At 44.5% G+C, this 19264-nt stretch overlaps 1 protein-coding gene across 1 annotated transcript; it reads right to left on the bottom strand.

Annotated features, from left to right (window-relative positions):
- Positions 1-1550: 1550 nt before the first annotated feature.
- Positions 1551-17392, bottom strand: LOC119923451 (vomeronasal type-2 receptor 26-like). Its single transcript, XM_038742827.1, has 7 exons — positions 17361-17392; positions 16770-17118; positions 11669-11810; positions 8984-9730; positions 6886-7132; positions 2129-2190; positions 1551-1645 (listed from the first exon to the last, which is right to left on the bottom strand). The coding sequence occupies exons 1-7, from the start codon at positions 17390-17392 to the stop codon at positions 1551-1553; spliced, it is 1674 nt and encodes a 557-aa protein (XP_038598755.1).
- Positions 17393-19264: the final 1872 nt, after the last annotated feature.

Raw genomic sequence — 19264 nt, 5'->3', positions numbered from 1 at the left:
CGGAGGCCATGGGCCTCGGGAGGATCAAAGGGGGGATTGTTGTCCACAGCGGACTTGACATGACTGTGCAAACTAAGAACGACATAAATATTACATGCTTTATGTATAACGACTCTATAATGCTACCTTCTCCTTCTCCCCGAGACGATATCTTTGCTTTAATATGTGAATGTAGCAAGAGTAACAGTAACAGCACTGTTACCCAATACCAGGGCTCTAACTTTACTATTAGTGTGAACCACGCCACCACATTGTTTCGTTTTAACACCACCACCATAGCTAATAGGACTTGGTGGGTAGAGTACATTACGTTATTGACCAATATTACCCCCATTTCACAAGAATTAATTATCGTTTGAGTACCTGGAAGTTGTCAGAATGTGACTTTTAACACCCAGAAAAACTTGTTACATTTTAACGTAACTTTTCCCTCCTGGAAACCTTGTAACAGGCAGAGGAGATCATTGTTTGATACTCTCCTTGGAGGGGCAGGAACAGGTTTGGTTATAGTAAATTCAATAGACCTTGAGACCCTGGCCAACAGACAACGCAGTGCTGGCCATGATGTCCCTCAGGCTCTCACAATAAATGCTCAATGGTTACCCACAATGATCCTGCCCCACCAACGTACCTTAAACTTCCAAGGACAATTTCTACAGTTGTTTAATGCCGCAACGTTAGCTTCTCTCAACATAGGCACTGATTTTTCTAAGCTATTTAATTGGACAAGGTGTTCATTGGATACTATCTATAGCTTGGTACAAAAAGAACGGGTTCAAAGAACGTTATCGGCTGGAACCCCGGACATTTGGAGACAAATTCTTTCTCGTTATATTCCTCGAGATAACTGGATATCCAATAGAATTGTGATGCAATGTACTGAGGATATATGTACAGGGACAATTACTCACTTTAAGGTTAGCTCCGTTATGATCACGTGTAATTATCATGTCATTCCTTTTGTCTTCTCTTCGTATTTCGTTTTGCCCCAATTGAACGGTGAATATTTAGACCAACGTAACAATCCTCGAAGGGATGGTATGTGGAATGGCCACACGACAGATGGAACCCTGTTTGCTAAACCATTCCTCTAACTTATGTACATTAACTCTCTACCTGCAAACTAATTTCTCTATGTTATATGAGGTATCCCCTCAGCATATATGCATTACCTCTAGTAATAGTACTGATTTGGAATCTGTAGGGAAGGCTTCCCCTTTCTTCGGTGTCCTACGAAGTATTAGTTTTCTTCACTGGCAAGGTGATGATTTTTACTTTGCCCCTGTACAGGTGAATGATGTATTAGTTTTCTTCACTGGAAGGGTGATGATTTTTACGTTGCCCCTGTGCAGGTGAATGATGTATTAGTTTTCTTCACTGGCAGGGTGATGATCTTTACTTTGCCCCTGTACAGGTGAATGATGTAAACCTCACTTGGATCCCGAAACCCCTCCCGTTACCCACTACCTATGTATCTATCGAACCCCTAGTAGCCATCCTGAATACGTCACAGTTACTATATCGATTGCTTATTAAAAATCAAAGAGCTCTTAATGAACATCGCATACAAACTTATAGTTGCTGGAAAACTGATAGACGCATCTCATGTAATAGTAACAGACACAAATCAGCATTGGTATGATTTCTTCAAATCAGCGACCGCGCAGAAGTATTTTAATGCTCTGGCTAAATATTTACCTGCATTTTATTTATTTTATGTTTAATGCAATTGTTATATGTTTTGTAGGATAAAAATGTTGTATACTAACTTTACTCCCAAATTATTAACGGCCTATACTGTTAATGTGATTAATTTTGAGGCCAAATGATGGGTAAATTTAGAAACTCTTGCACATTAAGTATAGGCTTCGATTTGGCAACGGCTAGACCGTCCTGTCTGCTGGGCAACCTCGACTGGGCTTGACAGATAACCAATTGCAAAACAAAGGAGAAGAAAAATAACTTATCTCTGTACTCTGGAAACAGGCCATTTCCCACAGTACAGAAGCATCTTGAATAAACACATCTTCCCAGGGTGACCTGGCCAGTCGCCCGGGAACTTGTGCAATTGGCAAAATACCTTCTTGGTTTGCAAAGGGTTTATTAAGGCTCGTACGTTGGAGCTAACTCGGAATCTCATCCACGGAGAGGACACTCTGCCTGGGACCCTCCCATTCGGGATCCTGAAAGCTGAATCCGGGATTCCCCAGCATGAAAATTCAGGAGTTAGTGTTCCCCCGAATTGGTGATGTAACCCCTTTTTGTGTGTGTTTGTTTTAACCCTTTTTTGTATTTGTTTGTTTTCTTCTTTCGTATTCCCTTCCTTCTATTAAAATTGTCCTTCTATTCAAATTGTAACGATACACCTATATTGCTATGTGTCTGTGCTTCTTTCTCTGAAAAAAGGGGACTTGTAGTCACAGGTCTGAACCTTATTCATTGGTTAACTGAAGAAATATTTCGTTAACCTAACAACCACCCACTCTGAATCGCTATGACTTCTCCAGCTGAGTCCAATGTCCACTGACGCTTTCCCAGGAAAAAAAAGGGTAATGATCTGTTTCTTTCTCCTTAAATATAGAGATTCCCTTCTCACCACCTTCCCCAATAGTCACAGACACCTATACAGTTTTTGAACACTTAGCTATTAAGGATCCCAATCCTGAAAGACCAGAAATTTTAAGTTATTTGTAACTGTGGTATTTATTAAGTGCTTACTATGTGTCGGGCATTGTTGTAAATGCTGGAGTGGATACAAGCAAATCAGGTTGGACACCGTCCCTGTCCCACCTGGGGCCCACAGTCTTAATCCCAACTTTGAAATGAGATAACTAAGGCACAGAGAACAGAAGTTACTTGACCATGGTCACACAACAGACAAGTGGTGGAGTTGGTATTAGAAACCAGATCCTTGTGATTTCCAGGCCTGTGCTCTATCCACACTGCTTCACTGTCCTCGAATGCTCAAACTAGATCTCTATCCAATCTGCCAAACCCTCTCCAGTCACCTTGTCAGAAGTAATTGATTATGGCATTTTAGAAGAATTTAAGATGAGCTAAGCACTGAGGTAAATATAAAATTATGAGATTGAACAGAATCCTTGTCCCACACAATACTCACAATATATCCTCATAGTAAGGAAGAAGAAATGGAAGAATTTGTGGTCTTAATGCAAGTAATTGTTCAAAGGAAAGTGCCTCCCTTAAATGTTTGACTTGTTTATTCTGAGGTAGGGGCTTACGTGTTCAGAAAACTAGTTTTCACATGTTTGGTGTGATTAATCCAAAGAGCCAGTTGGGAAAGATTAATTAAAATAAGCTTTCTCATTCTAGAGATGCTTGTGAGAGTGGGGATTTAATTCCTTTACATTGAGGCTATCAGAGTAGAGCAATCTCACCATTCACTACTGTTTCATCCTAGGAGAGTGTCCTGGGGTAGAGAAATAAATGTGGGATCAGAGAATCTGGGAAATTTGTATGAGATACCAGGAGACCTGCCTTGTTAAACAGATTTCATTCAAAAGGACATGAGATATTCATGGGAATATTCCAGATAAATTTTTTTAAAAAACCTCTTTTTTTGTGAAAGAGGAGTTTTGGGTAAATGATCACAGAGAATTTTGGTGAATTTAAAAAAGACTTTGGACAACAACCACAGGGAGAATGACAAACTCTCCTTTCATGTTCAAAAGGTCTTCAGTGAAGGAATTGAGTACTCCCTACCAAGGGTTAATTACAAAGGCATTTGATAATAATAATAATAATAATAATAATAATAATGGCATTTATTAAGTGCTTACTATGTGCAAAGCACTGTTCTAAGCGCTGGGGAGGTTACACGTGGGACTCACAGTCTCAATCCCCATTTTACAGATGAGGTAACTGAGGCACAGAGAAGTTAAGTGACTTGCCCAAAGTCACACAGCTGACAATTGGCAGAGATGGGGGTTTGAACCCATGACCTCTGACTCCAAAGCCCGTGCTCTTCTCCACTGAGCCATGCTGCTTCTCATTTGATGGAGAAGCTGATACATACTCCACACCTTGGGAACTGGAGTTTTATCACTTATGGGATTTTCAAGACCGTGACTGAGTTTTCATACACCCCAAAAGGGGAAGATGTATGACCAGTGCTTGCAGGGAGGTAGGCAGGGAAGTAGAACTATTGCGAGATTTTCAATTATTCTCAGCCTTAAATCCTGACAAGAGAATGGGGGAAGGACTTAAGGAGTGTGAGCTCTGGAATCCCTAAAATAAAGTACAGAGAGCCTATCGGGGCTGGGGGGCAGGAAGAGAGGTGATGGTCGGGGGCAGGGGGTGGCATATTAGTTGTAGGGAACGGAGATTTGAACCAAAATAATTTTTACTGTTACTGAGAAAAGAAAAGACTAAGCGTTTTGGGGATCTCTGATGATAGTGTGTCCCTGTAGTAGAGGTTAGAGGAGAACTCTAGTTTCCAGGGATACACATTGCTCTATGAAGCCATGGAGTAGGGAGGGAGCACTTTCTCCACGAGCTTCTTGTAATCAGCTTGGGATGGTGGTGGTAGGCTAGTCCCTAATTATCCCTTCATATTCAGGGCAAGTCTTGGACTTCTGTCAAAGGGTGGTGACAGTGATAGGTAATAATAATAATAATTATAATGATGGCATTTATTAAGTGCTTACTATGTGCAAAGCACTGTTCTAAGAGCTGGGGAGGTTACAAGGTGACCAGGTTGTCCCACGGGTGGATCACATTCTTAATCCCCATTTTACAGATGAGGTAACTGAGGTACAGAGAAGTGAAGTGACTTGCCCAAAATCACACAGCTGACAATTGGCAGAGCTGGAATTTGAACTCCTGACCTCTGACTCCAAAGCCCAGGCTCGTTCCACTGAGCCACGCTGCTTCACAGGTATACCCTGAACAGAAGGTCCCCAAGTCTGTGTTTAAGAATGGAAGACCAGCAGAGTCTAACTAGAGTCCAGGCACTTCGACAATACCCCCAGGGTCTGTTTTGGCCGGTATTTGGGGCTGCCTTATTTCCTGCCAATTTTTTTGTAAAAAAAAAAGAAAAGAAAGAAAGAAATTGACCCCTTTTTTCTTCCTTTAAGCTCTAGAGAAACATGGGCCCATTTTCCTTCCCAGTAGTAGTAGTAGTAGTAGTAGTAGTAGTAGTAGTAGTAGTAGAAGATATAGTAATTTTATTAAGTGTTTAATGTCTGCAGAGCACTCTACTAAGTGCTGGGAAAAAACATGATAATAATGATAATAACAATAATATTGGTATTTGTTAAGCATTTACTATGTGCCATGCATTGTTCTAAGCGCTGGTATAGATATAAGGTTAGCAGGTTGTCCCATTTGGGGCTCACAGTCCTGTTCCCCATTTTACAGATGAGTTAAATGAGGCACAGAGAAGTTAAGTGACTTGCCCAAAGTCAAACCGCTGACATGAGGCAGAGTCAGGATTAGAACCCACAACCTCTGACTTCCAAGCCCATGATCTTTCCATTAAGCCACGCCGCTTCTCACATAAGTGAGAAGCAGCATAGGCTGGTGAGAACCATTATGTCCTTGTGTAAAGATCCTGGGTCTGGGAGTCAGAGGGTCTGGGTTCTAATCCTTACTCAGGCACTTTTTTAATGATTTTTGTTAGGCACTTACTGTGTCCCAGGCACTGTACTAGGTGCTGGAATAGATACAACCTAAGGTTGGGGACAGTCCATAATCCACATAATGCTCACAGTCTTAATCCTCATTTTTCAGATGAGATAACTGAGGCCCTGGGAGATGAAGTGAATTGTGCAAGGTCATACTGTGGAAAAGAGGTGAAGCTGGGGTTAGAACCCAAGTCCTCTGACCCCCTGGCCCATCCTTGTTCCATTAGGCCACTCTACTTCAGTCTTCTGCTGTGTGATCGTGGGTAAGTAATTTGGCATCCCTGTGTCTCAGTTATCTCGATTGTAAAATGGGGATTAAGACTGTGAGCCCAATGTGGGGCAGGGACTGCGTTCAAAACAATTATCTTGCACTTCTTCCAGCACTTACAGTAGTGTCTGGCACTGTGTAAGCACTTTGCAAATACCATATTTTTAAAAATCCAAGAAATAAGTGTAGACACTGTCCTTTGAGAAGCTCATAATTTATGAATAAAGGTGAGGAAGAGGACTTGGAACAAATACTTCAGGAACAATGAACAATCAAACATTAAAAGAGTTAAGCCCTCACCCTGGGCTTCAAGACTCTCCATCACCTTGCCCCCTCCTACCTAACCTCCCTTCTCTCCTTCTACAGCCCACCCCGCACCCTCCGCTCCTCTGCTGCTAATCTCCTCACCGTACCTCGTTCTCGCCTGTCCCGTCATCGACTCCCGGCCCACGTCATCCCCCGGGCCTGGAATGCCGTCCCTCTGCCCATCCGCCAAGCTAGCTCTCTTCCTCCCTTCAAGGCCCTACTGAAAGCTCACCTCCTCCAGGAGGCCTTCCCAGACTGAGCCCCTTCCTTCTTCTCCCCCTCGTCCCCCTCTCCATCCCCCCATCTTACCTCCTTCCCTTCCCCACAGCACCTGCGTATATGTATATATGCTTGTACATATTTATTACTCTATTTATTTATTTATTTTACTTGTACATATCTATTCTATTTATTTTATTTTGTTAGTATGTTTGGTTTTGTCTCCCCCTTTTAGACTGTGAGCCCACTGTTGGGTAGGGGCTGTCTCTATATGTTGCCAATTTGTACTTCCCAAGCGCTTAGTACAGTGCTCTGCACACAGTAAGTGCTCAATAAATACGATTGATGATGATAAAAGAGTTTAAGAGAGAAGGACAAATACACAATACCCAAATTGAAAACAAAAGTCAGTAGGGAGCTGTGGCTAAAGGAGCAGAATTTCAGGACTTGTGATACTGGGTCCACAGCAAACTCAAAACCACAAAGATGGCTACTGAGGTCATTAATTTTCCCGAGGTTTTAAGGAGCCTAATGTTGTATTCCTTTCCTGCCATGATGGTTGAAAGCAGATGGGAATCTGGGGTCTCCTCAGTGGTGCAGAGGGGAGCCAGTGTCAATTCCCTGGTAGGCAGCCTGACTGGAGCACAAAGCATGCTGGGGGCAGGCTGAAAGTTCTTCAGTTGGGGTAGGAGGCCTGAGAGTACACAGGGAAACAAGATTGCAATTACCAGATGTTCTACTTGGTTGGAGGTGAAACGGGAGTGAAAGACGAACAGCAAGAACTTTTAAACAAGGCCCAGCTTGTGAAGAGCTTGTGGGATCAGGCAGAGAGTTCCTCAGTCATGGCAATTTTGGGGGTCTGAGGGTATGCAGGAAGGTGAGGCTGCAATGCACAGATATTTCACCACATCCATCTCCCTATCCTACATTCTTCCGAGTTGTGCATCCAAGATTGACTGTCCTCACCTGAGGAAGGCAACTGTGTGATGGACTGGGTGGACTGAGGGTGCCTAGGGTGGCATCTCTGGGTCCAAAGACTATCCAAAGCTATCCATTTCCCACTGTCACAGAAACAGCAGAATAGCCAGCAAAGGAGAGCAGGCAACAGATAAGCAGTTAAGCATCAGGGCTTGGGCTGGGGGCCAATTCTAATCTTCTAGCCTGTGAGCCCATTGTTGGATAGGGACCGTCTCCATATGTTGCCGATTTGTACTTCCCAAGCGCTTAGTACAGTGTTATGCACACAGTAAGTGCTCAATAAATGCGATTTAATGAATATGCATATTCATGAATACGTACATTTGAATAACTACGTTGAATGAATGGGGGAGGCTGGGAGAGTGTCCAGTGAGAGACATTTATGGTCATTTATGGTCATTTATGGGGTGGGAGTGGAGATGGGTTGGTGGGGGGCGGGGGAGGGGGACCGTGGATATGCCAGCTCTGGAAATTTACTAGAGGCTCCCAAGGTGGGGAGGGATAGTCAAGACCCCAACCTCTACTCCAGGAAGCTGAGTCCAGAGTCCACTTCCTGTGCTGATTGGGCTCTACTTACAGACCCTAGTCAGGAGGTGCGGGAAAGGAAGACCAAGGGCAGGGCCAGTGATCAGTGGAGAACCCAAGGAAGCAGCAGAGAGGAGAGGGGTGTGGGCTATAGTGTTGGATCAGCAGAGGAGAGTGATGAGGGAAATGGGAAAAGGGCAGAACCTGAAAGGACAGGATCAGAGGCCCAGAGTAGGGTCTGATTCAGAATTGGTGTTCCCAATCCGAATCATTGAGGATTCTCCTGGAGAAAGAGGGCAGATGTGAAAAGATCTGCCTCTTTCTCCCTCTGCCTTTTGGAGCTACTGTCCTCAACCTTCTCCTGGAGATGGAAATTGGCCCTTGGCTCAGCTTAACTCAGGCTGTCATGGACATCCATGAGGGGGAGGTTGGGAGATGAAGGGAAGGGTAGCACATTATAGATGTGGGAGCTAATGCTGGAAATCACCATATGATGAAAGAGCATCCTTTGGTGAAATATATTACATCACTTGTCTGTGGGAAGTGGTCAACATTTGAACTCTCATCTCAAGGTACATTATCACCTGAAAATGGCCCTGGTGATCTCAACTTCTAACGTCCCATTTCATGATTCCCCTGTTGCTCCAGTAACTCTCATTTAGTGTTCCTGTCTGGCCTCAGCAGGATGATGTAGACCTTGGGTCCAATGATACAGCCCAGGAGCCCAGGACTGGAAGCCAGGTTGGAGAAAACCATCATCATCATCATCATCAATCGTATTTATTGAGGGCTTACTGTGTGAAGAGCACTGTACTAAGCGCTTGGGAAGTACAAGTTTGCAACATATAGAGACAGTCCCTACCCAACAGTGGGCTCACAGTCTAAAAGACAGAGAACAAAACCAAACATACTAACAAAATAAAATAAATAGATATGTACAAGTGAAATAAATAAATAAATAGAGTAATAAATATGTACAAACATATACATATATACAGGTGCTGTGGGGAAGGGAAAGAGGTAAGATCGGGGGGATGGGTGCTCAGGTACGCGGGCAGGAAGGAGACCCAGACGCTGCGGAACACCAGCATGCTGAACGTGATGAACCTGGACTCGTTGAGGCTGTCGGGTAGCCTCCTGGCCAGGAAGGCCACAATGAAACTGACTAGTGCCAGGAACCCCATGTAGCCCAGGACGCAGTAGAAGGCAAGTGTGGAGCCCTCATTGCACTGGACAATGATGAGACCAGGTTCTGATGCCATGTCCACGTCGGGGAATGGTGGGGAGCTTCCCAGCCAGAAAACACAGATTCCCACTTGAACGAGGGAGCAGACAAGGACAATGGAACTGGATGCCCTGGGGCCCAACCAAGTCCTCATTCTGCTTCCTGGCTTGGTAGCCCTGAAGGCCAAGACCACAGTGATGGTCTTTGCCGACACGGAGGAAATAGCCACAGAAAAGACAACTCCAAAGACTATTTGTCGCAAGACACAGAACACCAGGCCAGAACAACCAGTGAAGGTCAAGGAGGACAGGAAGCACAGCAGCAGGGCTGTGAGGAGGGTGTAACTGAGAGTGTGGTTATTAGCTTTCACTATGGGTGTGTCCCGGTGGCATATAAATATCCCCAAAACCAGAGCAGTGAGGAGTGATAAACCAAGAGCTATGATCACCAGAGCCATTCCCAAAGGTTCCTCATAGGACAGGAAGGTCAAAATTTTCAGGGTGCACTCATCTCTTCGATAATTTGGATATTGATCTTCAGGACACCTTACACAGTGATCCATATCTGAAAGGAATAAATGGGATTTCATGCCACGCCTGGGATGAGGTGGATAGTTTCAGTCGCTGAGTGTGAGAATTTCATAGTACAGGTGGAAAGGGGAAAACGGAGGGGCAACAAGGATGATCAGGTGGAGGGAGGAGCTTCATGAAGAGGACAATCTGAATGATGGGTTCTGCTTAGTCTAGAGTCGAAGGCTGAAAGGAGAGCTGTTTGAAGTTTCCCAAATCGCAAAAAATGGACGAGGTAGAACCAGAAATGTCATCCTGCAATCCAACACCAACGTGACAAGAGGGCACATAAGAAGAAGGGTGTCCAGGAGGGCACCTAACACACACACAATCTCCAAATATCCTCGGTTCCACCACTTGTCAGCTGTGTGACTTTCGGCAAGTCACTTAACTTCTCCGTGCCTCAGTTACCTCATCTATAAAATGGGGATTAAGACTGAGCCTCATGTGGGACAACCTGATTACCTTGTCTCCCCCCAGTTCTTAGAACAGTGCTTGGCACATAGTAAGCGCTTAACAAATGCCATCATTATTAGAGAAGCAGCGTGGCTCAATGGAAAGAGCATGGGCTTAGGAGTCAGAGGTCATGGATTCAAATCCCGGCTCTGCCAACTGTCAGCTGTGTGACAGTTAAGAGAAGTCACCTAACTTCTCTGTGCCTCAGTGACCTCATCTGTAAAATGGGAATGAAGACTGTGAGCCCCACGTGGGACAATCTGATCACCTTGTTTTCTCTCCAGCCCTTAGAACAGAGCTTTGCACATAGTAAGCACTTAAGAAATGCTATCATTATTATTAATAGTAGCCTGGTGTCTCTGTCAGAGACTGAATCCCAGGTTGGATGGACAGGGTGGCTGCTATAGGTAGCATGGGCGAAAACTTCTGATCACTCATCACTCCATTATCAAACAATCAATCAGTTAATCAACTAAAGAGTGGTATTCACTGAATGCTTACTATGTGCAGAACACTCTACTAAGCACTTGGGAAAGTACAATTGAATCATGAGACCTGCTCCCTTCCCTTAAGGAGTTTCCAGCCCAGCAGGGAAGACAGACACTAAAAGAAATACTGATAAGAAGAAAGCAAAAGAGGTGAAATGATGACGGTATTTGTTAAGCACTTACTATGTCCCAAGCATTTCATTCATTCATTCAATCGTATTTATTGAGCACTTACTGTGTGCAGAGCACTGTACTAAGCGCTTGGGAAGTACAAGTTTGCAACATTTAGAGACGGCCCCTACCCAACAGCGGGTTCACAGTCTAGAAGGGGAACAGGCAACAAAACAAAACATATAAACCAAATAAAATAAATAGAATAAATATGTACAAGTAAAATAAATAAATGGAGTAATAAATATGTACAAACATAAAGCACTGGGGGAGATACAAGGTAATCAGGTTGTCCCACATGGGGCTCACATTCTTAATCCCCATTTTACATATGAGGTAACTGAGGCAAAGAGAAGTTAAGTGACTTTCCCAAAGTCCCACAGCTGACAAGTGGCAGAGGCGGGATTAGAACGAATGACCTCTGACTCCCAAGCCCGGGCTCTTTCCACTGAGCCACACTGCTTCTCTAAAGAAATGGGGGGCTCACAGTCAATAGCCATTATACAGATGAGGTAACTGAGGCACAGAGAAGTTAAGTGACTGGCCCAAATTCACACAGCAGCCGGCAACTGTCAGATCTGGGATTTAAACCTATGACCTCTGACTCCAAAGCCAGTGTTCTTTCCATTGAATCATGCTGCACATGGGGGGAGGGGAAAACTGAAGTGGGTTGAGAACCCAGTGCTCAGTTGACTGTGGAAGTGTTCTACACTCTAGGCATCCTAAAGTGTCAACTCCTAAACCCAATTGCTTTCCTGTTCTCAGAAAGCCCTCCCAGAAAGCTTTGATCTGACCACCGCTCTTTCACCAGGAAGAACCGTCTCCGCAGACTCCTACCGTCTGATCGGTGATCTCTCCTTCAGAGCAGGGGACACAGTCATAGCAGCAGGCAGCTTTTCCTTCCCGAGCCATTTTCCTGAATCCCAGCCCACAGCTTTCACAGCACACGGAGAAAGGGATCTGATCAAGGATAGGGAAGAGGGAAAGGGACAGAGGGATTTGGGCTTTCCTTTGTAAGACTGAAGAGAATGGGGGAAGAGAAGAAAGCAATAATTTTCTTTTGTTGCAAAGGGCAATACTACACTCCTTACAAAGGGGCACGAGACAGTCAATTCCAATAATGGACAGATCTTAGATCACTCTTTCACCATTTTCCACAGACCTTAGGCCTTGTGGGTCAAAATAAAATTATTGTACCTCATCCAATAACTCCCCCTCCCAGCCCAGTTGTACAATTCCTGGGATGGACTTTGAAAGGTATGAAGCTTTACCAGGCAAGAGGAAATGGGGAATACACAGCAGGAAGAGAACAACAGAACCAACCCAAATTAGAGACTCTCACTCATGCATCCCCCAAAATATAGAATTAACTGGATTCCCCTGCCTCCATGCCTATCACTTCAGGGGAGGCAGAAGGAGTACATGGTTGCTCGTGTCTTCCAGGGCTATCTTTGGTGGGTTCTGCACTTTCATCTGTAAATCTCTTCGGGTAGCTTAGTTATCATTCACTCTCCCTCAGTGCAGAAACAAACTCTTCTGCCACTATGATAGCTACATATTCTTATATTTTTACTTCCCCACTCTGTAATTTATTTTAATGTCTATCTCTTCCATTAGATGGTTACTTGGTAGTAACACCCACCCCAGATACTAGTCACAGTAATCTTCACCCCACGAGACCCCACCTCCAACTTTTTGAACCATTTGATCCTTTCTCACATTCCTTCTCTCTTTCTCCATCTGTTCATTGGTCCTTAGGGAATTCAGTATCGGCATTGATGTTCATAATGAGCCTTCCTCTGGCCTTCCTCTGGCCGCTCTGCCCTCAACTCCACTGATCTCATGCTCCACCTCAGCTCGCCCACTCACCAGACATTCATTTCTTAATTCATTCTGTTGTATTTATTGAGCATTTACTGTATGCAGAGCACTGTATTTAGCACCTGAGAGAGGAAATGCAACAATAAATAGATTCATCCCCTGCACACAACGAGCTTACAGTCTAGAGGGGGAGACAGACATTAATGAAAGTATATAAATCTCATTGCAAATATGTACATAAGTGCTGTGGGGCTGATGGGAGGATGACTAAAGGGAGAAAGGGGGATACAGAAGAGAGTGGGAGAGGAGGACAGGAGGACTTAGTCAGGGAAGACCTCTTGGAGGACATGTGCCTTCAATAAGGCTTTGAACACGGGGAGAGTAATTTCCTGTTGGATTTGAAGAGAAAGAGCAGTCCAGGCCAGAGGCAGCATGCTGTTGAGTGGTCAGTGGTGAGATTGATGGGACTAAGGAACAGTAAGAAGGTTAGCATTAGAGGAGCGAAGTGAGCTGGCTGAGTTGTAGTAAGAGGATAATGAGGTGAGGTAGGAGGGGTTAAGGTGATTGAAGCAAATGGTAAGGAATTTCTGTTTGATGTACGGGTGGGTGGGCAACCAATGGAGGTTCTTGAGGAATGGGGAGACATGGACTAAAGGTGTTTGTATAAAAATGATCCGGGAGCAGAGTGAAGTATGGACTGGAGTGGGGAGATACATGAGGATCGGAGGTTAGCAAGGAGATTGGTACAGTAGCAAGGTGGAATAGGATAAGTGCTTGGATCAGCATGATAGCAGTTTGAATGTAGAGGAAAGAGTGGATTTTAATGATGCTGTGAAGATAGAACCGTCAGCAAGCACACACACACACACACACATACACACACACGCACACACACACACACACACATACACACACGAACTTGGAAACACACTTTATCTCATAATCTCCAGCCTTTGAACAATCTCCATCCTCACTAATTCTGAATTCTCCCTATCTGATCACAATCTCCTCACCTGCCTCTCTCTTACACTTCTCCTCCCGACCAACCTGTCCTATTCCCCCACAGAGACCTCCGATCTGTTGAACCCATCCAATTTTCTTAAGTATTTATTTATTTTGATGCTATTGATGTCTGTCTACTTGTTTTGGTTTGTTGGCTGTCTCCTCCCATCTAGACTGTGAGCCCATTGTTCGGTAGGGATTGTCTCTATCTGTTGTCGAATTGTACTTTCCAAGCACTTAGTACAGTGCTCTGCATGCAGTAAGCTCTCAATAAATATGATTGAATGAATGAATGAATACTCAAGCTATCTTCCTTTGATGATCAAATTGACACCCTCAGCCACCCACTCTACTGAACGCACATGCTCCCCTATTCCTTTGCTGATCTTGTACCACTACCCCACAGTCCTGGATCACCTGCGCAGTCTGCCTCCTTCACTCTTGTGCATGGGCCACAGAGCGCTGCTGGCAGAAATCTAGGTAACAGGTCGATTTTATTGAGTTCTTTAGCTCTGCCCTCTCCTGTGCCCGGCAAAATTCTTAGCCCATCCTTATTGATGCCCATCCCCATATTCCTTACCAGTTGTTTCAGACATTCAATTCTCTTCTCAACCTCGTTGCCCCTCCCTGCCCCACAACCTCCATATCTCTTTTCCCTAATGACCTGGCTACCTACTTTGTTGAGAAAATTGAAACTAACAGGCACGATCTACCTAAAATCTCCCCTACTCCTTTCCAGTCTCTCCCTTCTGCTCCTTCTTGAACTCTCCTATGATAATAATAATAATAATGATGGTATTTGTTAAGTACTTACTATGTGCCAAAAAATGTTCTAAGCGCTGGGGTAATCAGGTTGTCCCACGTGAGGCTCACAGTCTCAATCCCCATTTTACAGATGAGGTAACTAAGGCACAGGGAAGTGAAGTGACTTCCCCAAAGTCACAAACCTGGCAAGTGGCAGCACTGGCATTAAAACCTATATCCTCTGACTCCCAAGGCCGTGCTCTTCCCACTAAGCCAAGTTGCTTCTCATATCCTATCCTATCCTATAGTCAGAGTCCTATCTTTCCCAGCAGTATCTCTAGAGGAGATTTCCTGCCTTCTCTTATAATCCATCCCCTCTACCTGCGCATCTGACCCTAACCCTTCACACCTTATCAAAGCATTTGCCCTCTTCCATCCTCTCTCCCTAACAGCCATCTTCGACTGTTGCTCTACAATGCTTTCTTCCCCACTGTTGTCAAACATGCTCATGTCTTCCTTATCCTAAATAAACCCTCCCTTGACTCCACAGTTCCTTCCAGTTATCACTTCATCTCCAACCTACCACTCCTCTCCAAACTCCTCAAATGACTTGTCTATTCCCCTCTGTCTCAAATTCCTTTTCTCCAATTCCCTCCTTGGCCTCTTCCAGTCTGGCTTCTGTTCCCTTCGCTATTCAGAAATAATCCTCTCAAAGTTCACAAATGATCTCGTACTTTCCAACTCCAAACGGATTCTACTGTATTCTAATCCTACTTGACCTCTTGGCTGCCTTTGATAGTATTGGCCAACCCCTGGAAACATTATCCAACCTCAGTTTCACTGACACTGACCTCTCCTGGTTCTCCTCCTATCTCTCTGCCTGCTGATTCTCAGTCTCTTTTGCAGGCTACTCCTCTGCATCCCACCAGCTAACTGTGAGTGTCCCTCAAAGGTCAGTTTTGTATTCTCCATCTACACCCATTCCCTTGGAGAATTGACTCATTCCCATGGCTTCTGGCTTCAACTACCACCTCTATGCAGATGATTCCCAAATCTACATCTACAGCCTTCATCTCTCTCCCTATCTGCAGTCTTTCATTTGCTCGTGCCTTTAAGGTGATGTCCTGCCCTGTCGGATGTCCTGTTGTCATTTCAAACTTAACATGTACAAAACAGAACTCCTTATCTTCGACCCAAACCCTGTCCTCCCCCTTAACTTTCCTATCACTCTAGACAGCACCACCATCTTTCCTGCGTCACAACCCCATAACCCTGGGGCTAGCCTTGGCTTATCACTCTCATTCAACATACGTATTCAATCTGTCACTAAATCCTGTCAGTTCAACCTTCACAACATCACTAAAATCTGCTCTTTCCTCTCCATCCATACGGCTATCATGTTAATCCAAGCACTTATCTTATCCAGCCTTGATTACTATACGAGCCTCCTTGCTGATCTCCCTGGCTCCTGGCTGTCCCCACTCCAGTCCATACTTCATTCTGCTGCCCGGATCATTTTTATACAAACACCTTCAGTCCATGTTTCCACACATTAAAAACCTCCAGTGGTTGCTCATCCACCTATGCATCGTACAGAAATTCCTTGCCATAGGCTTTAAAACACTCAATCACCTTGCCCCCTCCTATCTGTTGACAGATACTGTGCTATCACAAGGACACCTTGACCTCTAACCTCTAGGTGACTGAGGCCTGAGTACATATACAGACTGAGTTATCATGCTAATTTTCATCTTCAGAACAAGACTAATAATAAGGTGAAAAAAGCAAGTGCAATGATAAAGAGAATCTCAGGCTGCAAAACCATCAACAATCAATATACAACATTCAACAACCTGATTTTTTGGGTTTTTTTACTGCTGGAGTTGGTTACTTTGGTTTGTGTGCAACCGTCAGTGCAAACCAAAACCCAGGGATGCTGCCAGAGAAGAATCATTTCCTTTCTTTGTCCTGACAGACAGTGGAACTGACTTTTACCTCCTCGATCGAATGCAAGCTCCCTGTGGGCAGAAAACGTGTCTCTTCAAGCTTCTGTACTTCCCAAGTACCTAATACAGTGCAATGAACTAAGTGGATCCTCAATCAATACTCCTCCCAGCCTCCCCACAGTCACCTCCTCCTCCTCCTCCTCCTCTTCCCACTACTAATGCTGCTACTATTCATATTCCTACTACTGCTGCTAGGAACTGTCTCTATATGTTGCCAACTTGTACTTCCCAAGCGCTTAGTACAGTGCTGTGCACACAGTAAGCGCTCAAAAAATACGATTGATTGATTGTTTGACTGCTACTAGGATTACTGTTAGGACTACTACTACTACTTCTACTACATTACCTGAGAAAATAGCTTGTACCACATTATCCTCTCCTCAAGGATGTTGAAATCTTTTCCAGCTGGGGCCAGGGAGTTAAATTCTCCCACTTTGACATGGGCTGTGGTGCCATTCCGGAAAATCTGATAGTTCAAGATTTCAAATCTACTTGTCACCTTGTTGCGGTCCTCCAAATCGACCTGATAACCAGCTTTGGTGTGGAATCGAGTGTTCTTTAGGAGCAGGTTGAGCTGGAGGGAGAGATTAATCCCAGTGACTGGAGTCCATCCCATCACCATCTGTTCACCCCTTGATGTTCCCATCATAACCTGAGCCCAAGAAGCTAAGGGACAGGACAGACCAGCTGGAGATCTTTAAGGACAACACAGGTGTTAACTGGTGTAGTCAGGAACTGATTCCAGGAAGGAGGTGGATTTTAGTATTTTTAAACATATCTGTCACTTCAGTAAATGATCCTCTGCCCCAGTGATGGCCACACCACCCCAGGACCTAAGCAAAAGCCACTTAAGACCTAGAGTAACTGGGTTCATATTGCCAATGGCTACAGGCTGACCGTAGCCTCCTTAGGGAGCTGGAATTCAGGGAAGGATTACCTGCCATGGGCGAGGAACTTGACTTGGTCCATCCCTAAGCATTTCCATCTCCTTCCCAGCCAAGAGGTTTTGATGGAGGGCATGAGCTATGGCATAAACAGCACTCTACACGCTGTAACTCTGAGGAGAAATATTCATGTCCCAGAAGGCCAAGGGCCGGCTCTCCAAAGTACCATTTGCATTACACATTCCTGGCAGTGCCATTCTGTACGGTTCTTCTACAAGTGGACAATTAAATGCCCATCCCCAGAATGACTGTAGAAACATATCCTGTGGATATTTCCCAGGGTTCGGGGTCTGCTCAAAATCACTGAAACCCGGAATGTCATTCCTGTGGCCTGAAAATAACAAGGTACCTTGGAAAAAGTTGTTATCTCTGTCTAAGGAATTTGTGGTAAAATCCCAATCCGAAGTGGTGACCCAAACTTTACCAAGAACAGGAATACTAATCATATTAAGTACAAAAAGCAATAAAGAGAAAGTATCCCCATAGACAACAACCACATTGGCTGATGATTTAATAACGCTTTTGTAATAAGAACTAATTGTATTTATATTTTTAGTAAAGTATTCCTGGATTCTCTCAGTGTAAGCCACACAGATTCCATTCCTGGCCATTTCCTCTGTCATGGTACTGGCGAACGTCTGCCCTCTAATGTCATCGGTGACCAGGAGGCCAATCCAGACCCAATGAAAATGTTTCATGAGACAGATCATTCCCAAGTACAGATCTGGAGACATCATAGAGATTTGATAGAGGGGAACTGAGCTTTATCCTTGAGAATGGAGTCCACTGGACCATAGCAGATCTACATGGAGACAGAGTGGGTTAAGCGGTGGGGTGGACCAGGGAAAAGACTGACACACATATACAGGCATACAACGATGTTCCATTTTCCCAAATACTGCCTCTCCCATTCTGATTAAAGACTGGAGCAGTTCATTGCATTTACATTTGCTCCCACAAAACAATTCCCTGCCTAGAAATATCCCACATGATTTGGAAAAGCAGAAAACGAGGTGAGTCAGATAGCGTCCTTTCCTTTGCAATTTCTGCTCTAAAGATCTCCTTTCAGAGGGAGGTTTGGCATCTCTCCAGGGCAGAAACAGAACTGAACACATTTATCCTCTTCATGAGGATGACCCACTCCTCAGAGGCAGGTCCCTGGCCCTGAGACAGACAGGGCTACCTAGAGCTACCTGAAACAGATGGCTGCCGTCTGTCTAGAGCTTCTTTGGCTCCTCTTGGTCAGTGTTAAGCATGCTGGTGCTTCAGAAATAGACTTCCTGGGACCCCATGCTTGGACCACGATGTCACTGTACATGTCCAGAATTTTAGCTTTCATCGGAGGCAGGAGATGATATATCCCTGAGAATCAGGCTCATTCTAAAAACTAAAGACCGTAAAAGTCAGTCCATGCTAATTCCAGCCTACCAGAAACACAGCAGCAGCTGAGGGAGCCAGGATTAGGTCAGGGGAGGGCTAGGTTGGCGGGAAGAGAGGAGATGGAGTGGGATAGTCGTAGAAGTGCTGAGCAAAGCCATGCCATTTAAGCCCTTGGAAGCATTCATTCATTCATTCATTCATTCAATCATATTCATTGAGCGCTTACTTTGTGCAGAACACTGTACTAAGCGCTTGGGAAGTACAAGTTGGCAAAATATAGAGACCGTCCCTACCCAACAACGGGCTCACAGTCTAGAAGGGGGAGACAGACAACAAAACAAAACATGTGGACAGGTGTCAACTCATCAGAATAAATAGAATTAAAGCTAAATGCACATCATTAACAAAATAAATAGAAGTACAAGTACAAGTAAAATAAATAGAGTAATAAATCTGTACAAACATATATACAGGTGCTGTGGGGAGTGGAAGGAAGTAGGGTGGGGGGGGATGGGGA

The sequence above is a fragment of the Tachyglossus aculeatus genome, unplaced genomic scaffold, assembly GCF_015852505.1.
Source record: "Tachyglossus aculeatus isolate mTacAcu1 unplaced genomic scaffold, mTacAcu1.pri scaffold_1_arrow_ctg1, whole genome shotgun sequence".
In the NCBI taxonomy this organism is placed as follows: Eukaryota; Metazoa; Chordata; class Mammalia; order Monotremata; family Tachyglossidae; genus Tachyglossus; species Tachyglossus aculeatus.
Note: the sequence above shows the minus strand (reverse complement) of the source record. Positions and strands in the feature narration are given on the sequence as shown.

Bases quoted from the DNA above. Each gene is read 5' to 3' on its own strand.
- LOC119923451 (XM_038742827.1), bottom strand. From the start codon at position 17,392: ATGGACCAAGTCAAGTTCCTCGCCCATGGCAG. The intron at 17,119-17,360 runs GTAATCCTTCCC...TTGTCCTTAAAG, and splicing joins AAGTTCCTCGCCCATGGCAG to ATCTCCAGCTGGTCTGTCCT. The intron at 9,731-11,668 runs GTTCTTCCTGGT...TATTCCTTTCAG, and splicing joins GGTAGGAGTCTGCGGAGACG to ATATGGATCACTGTGTAAGG.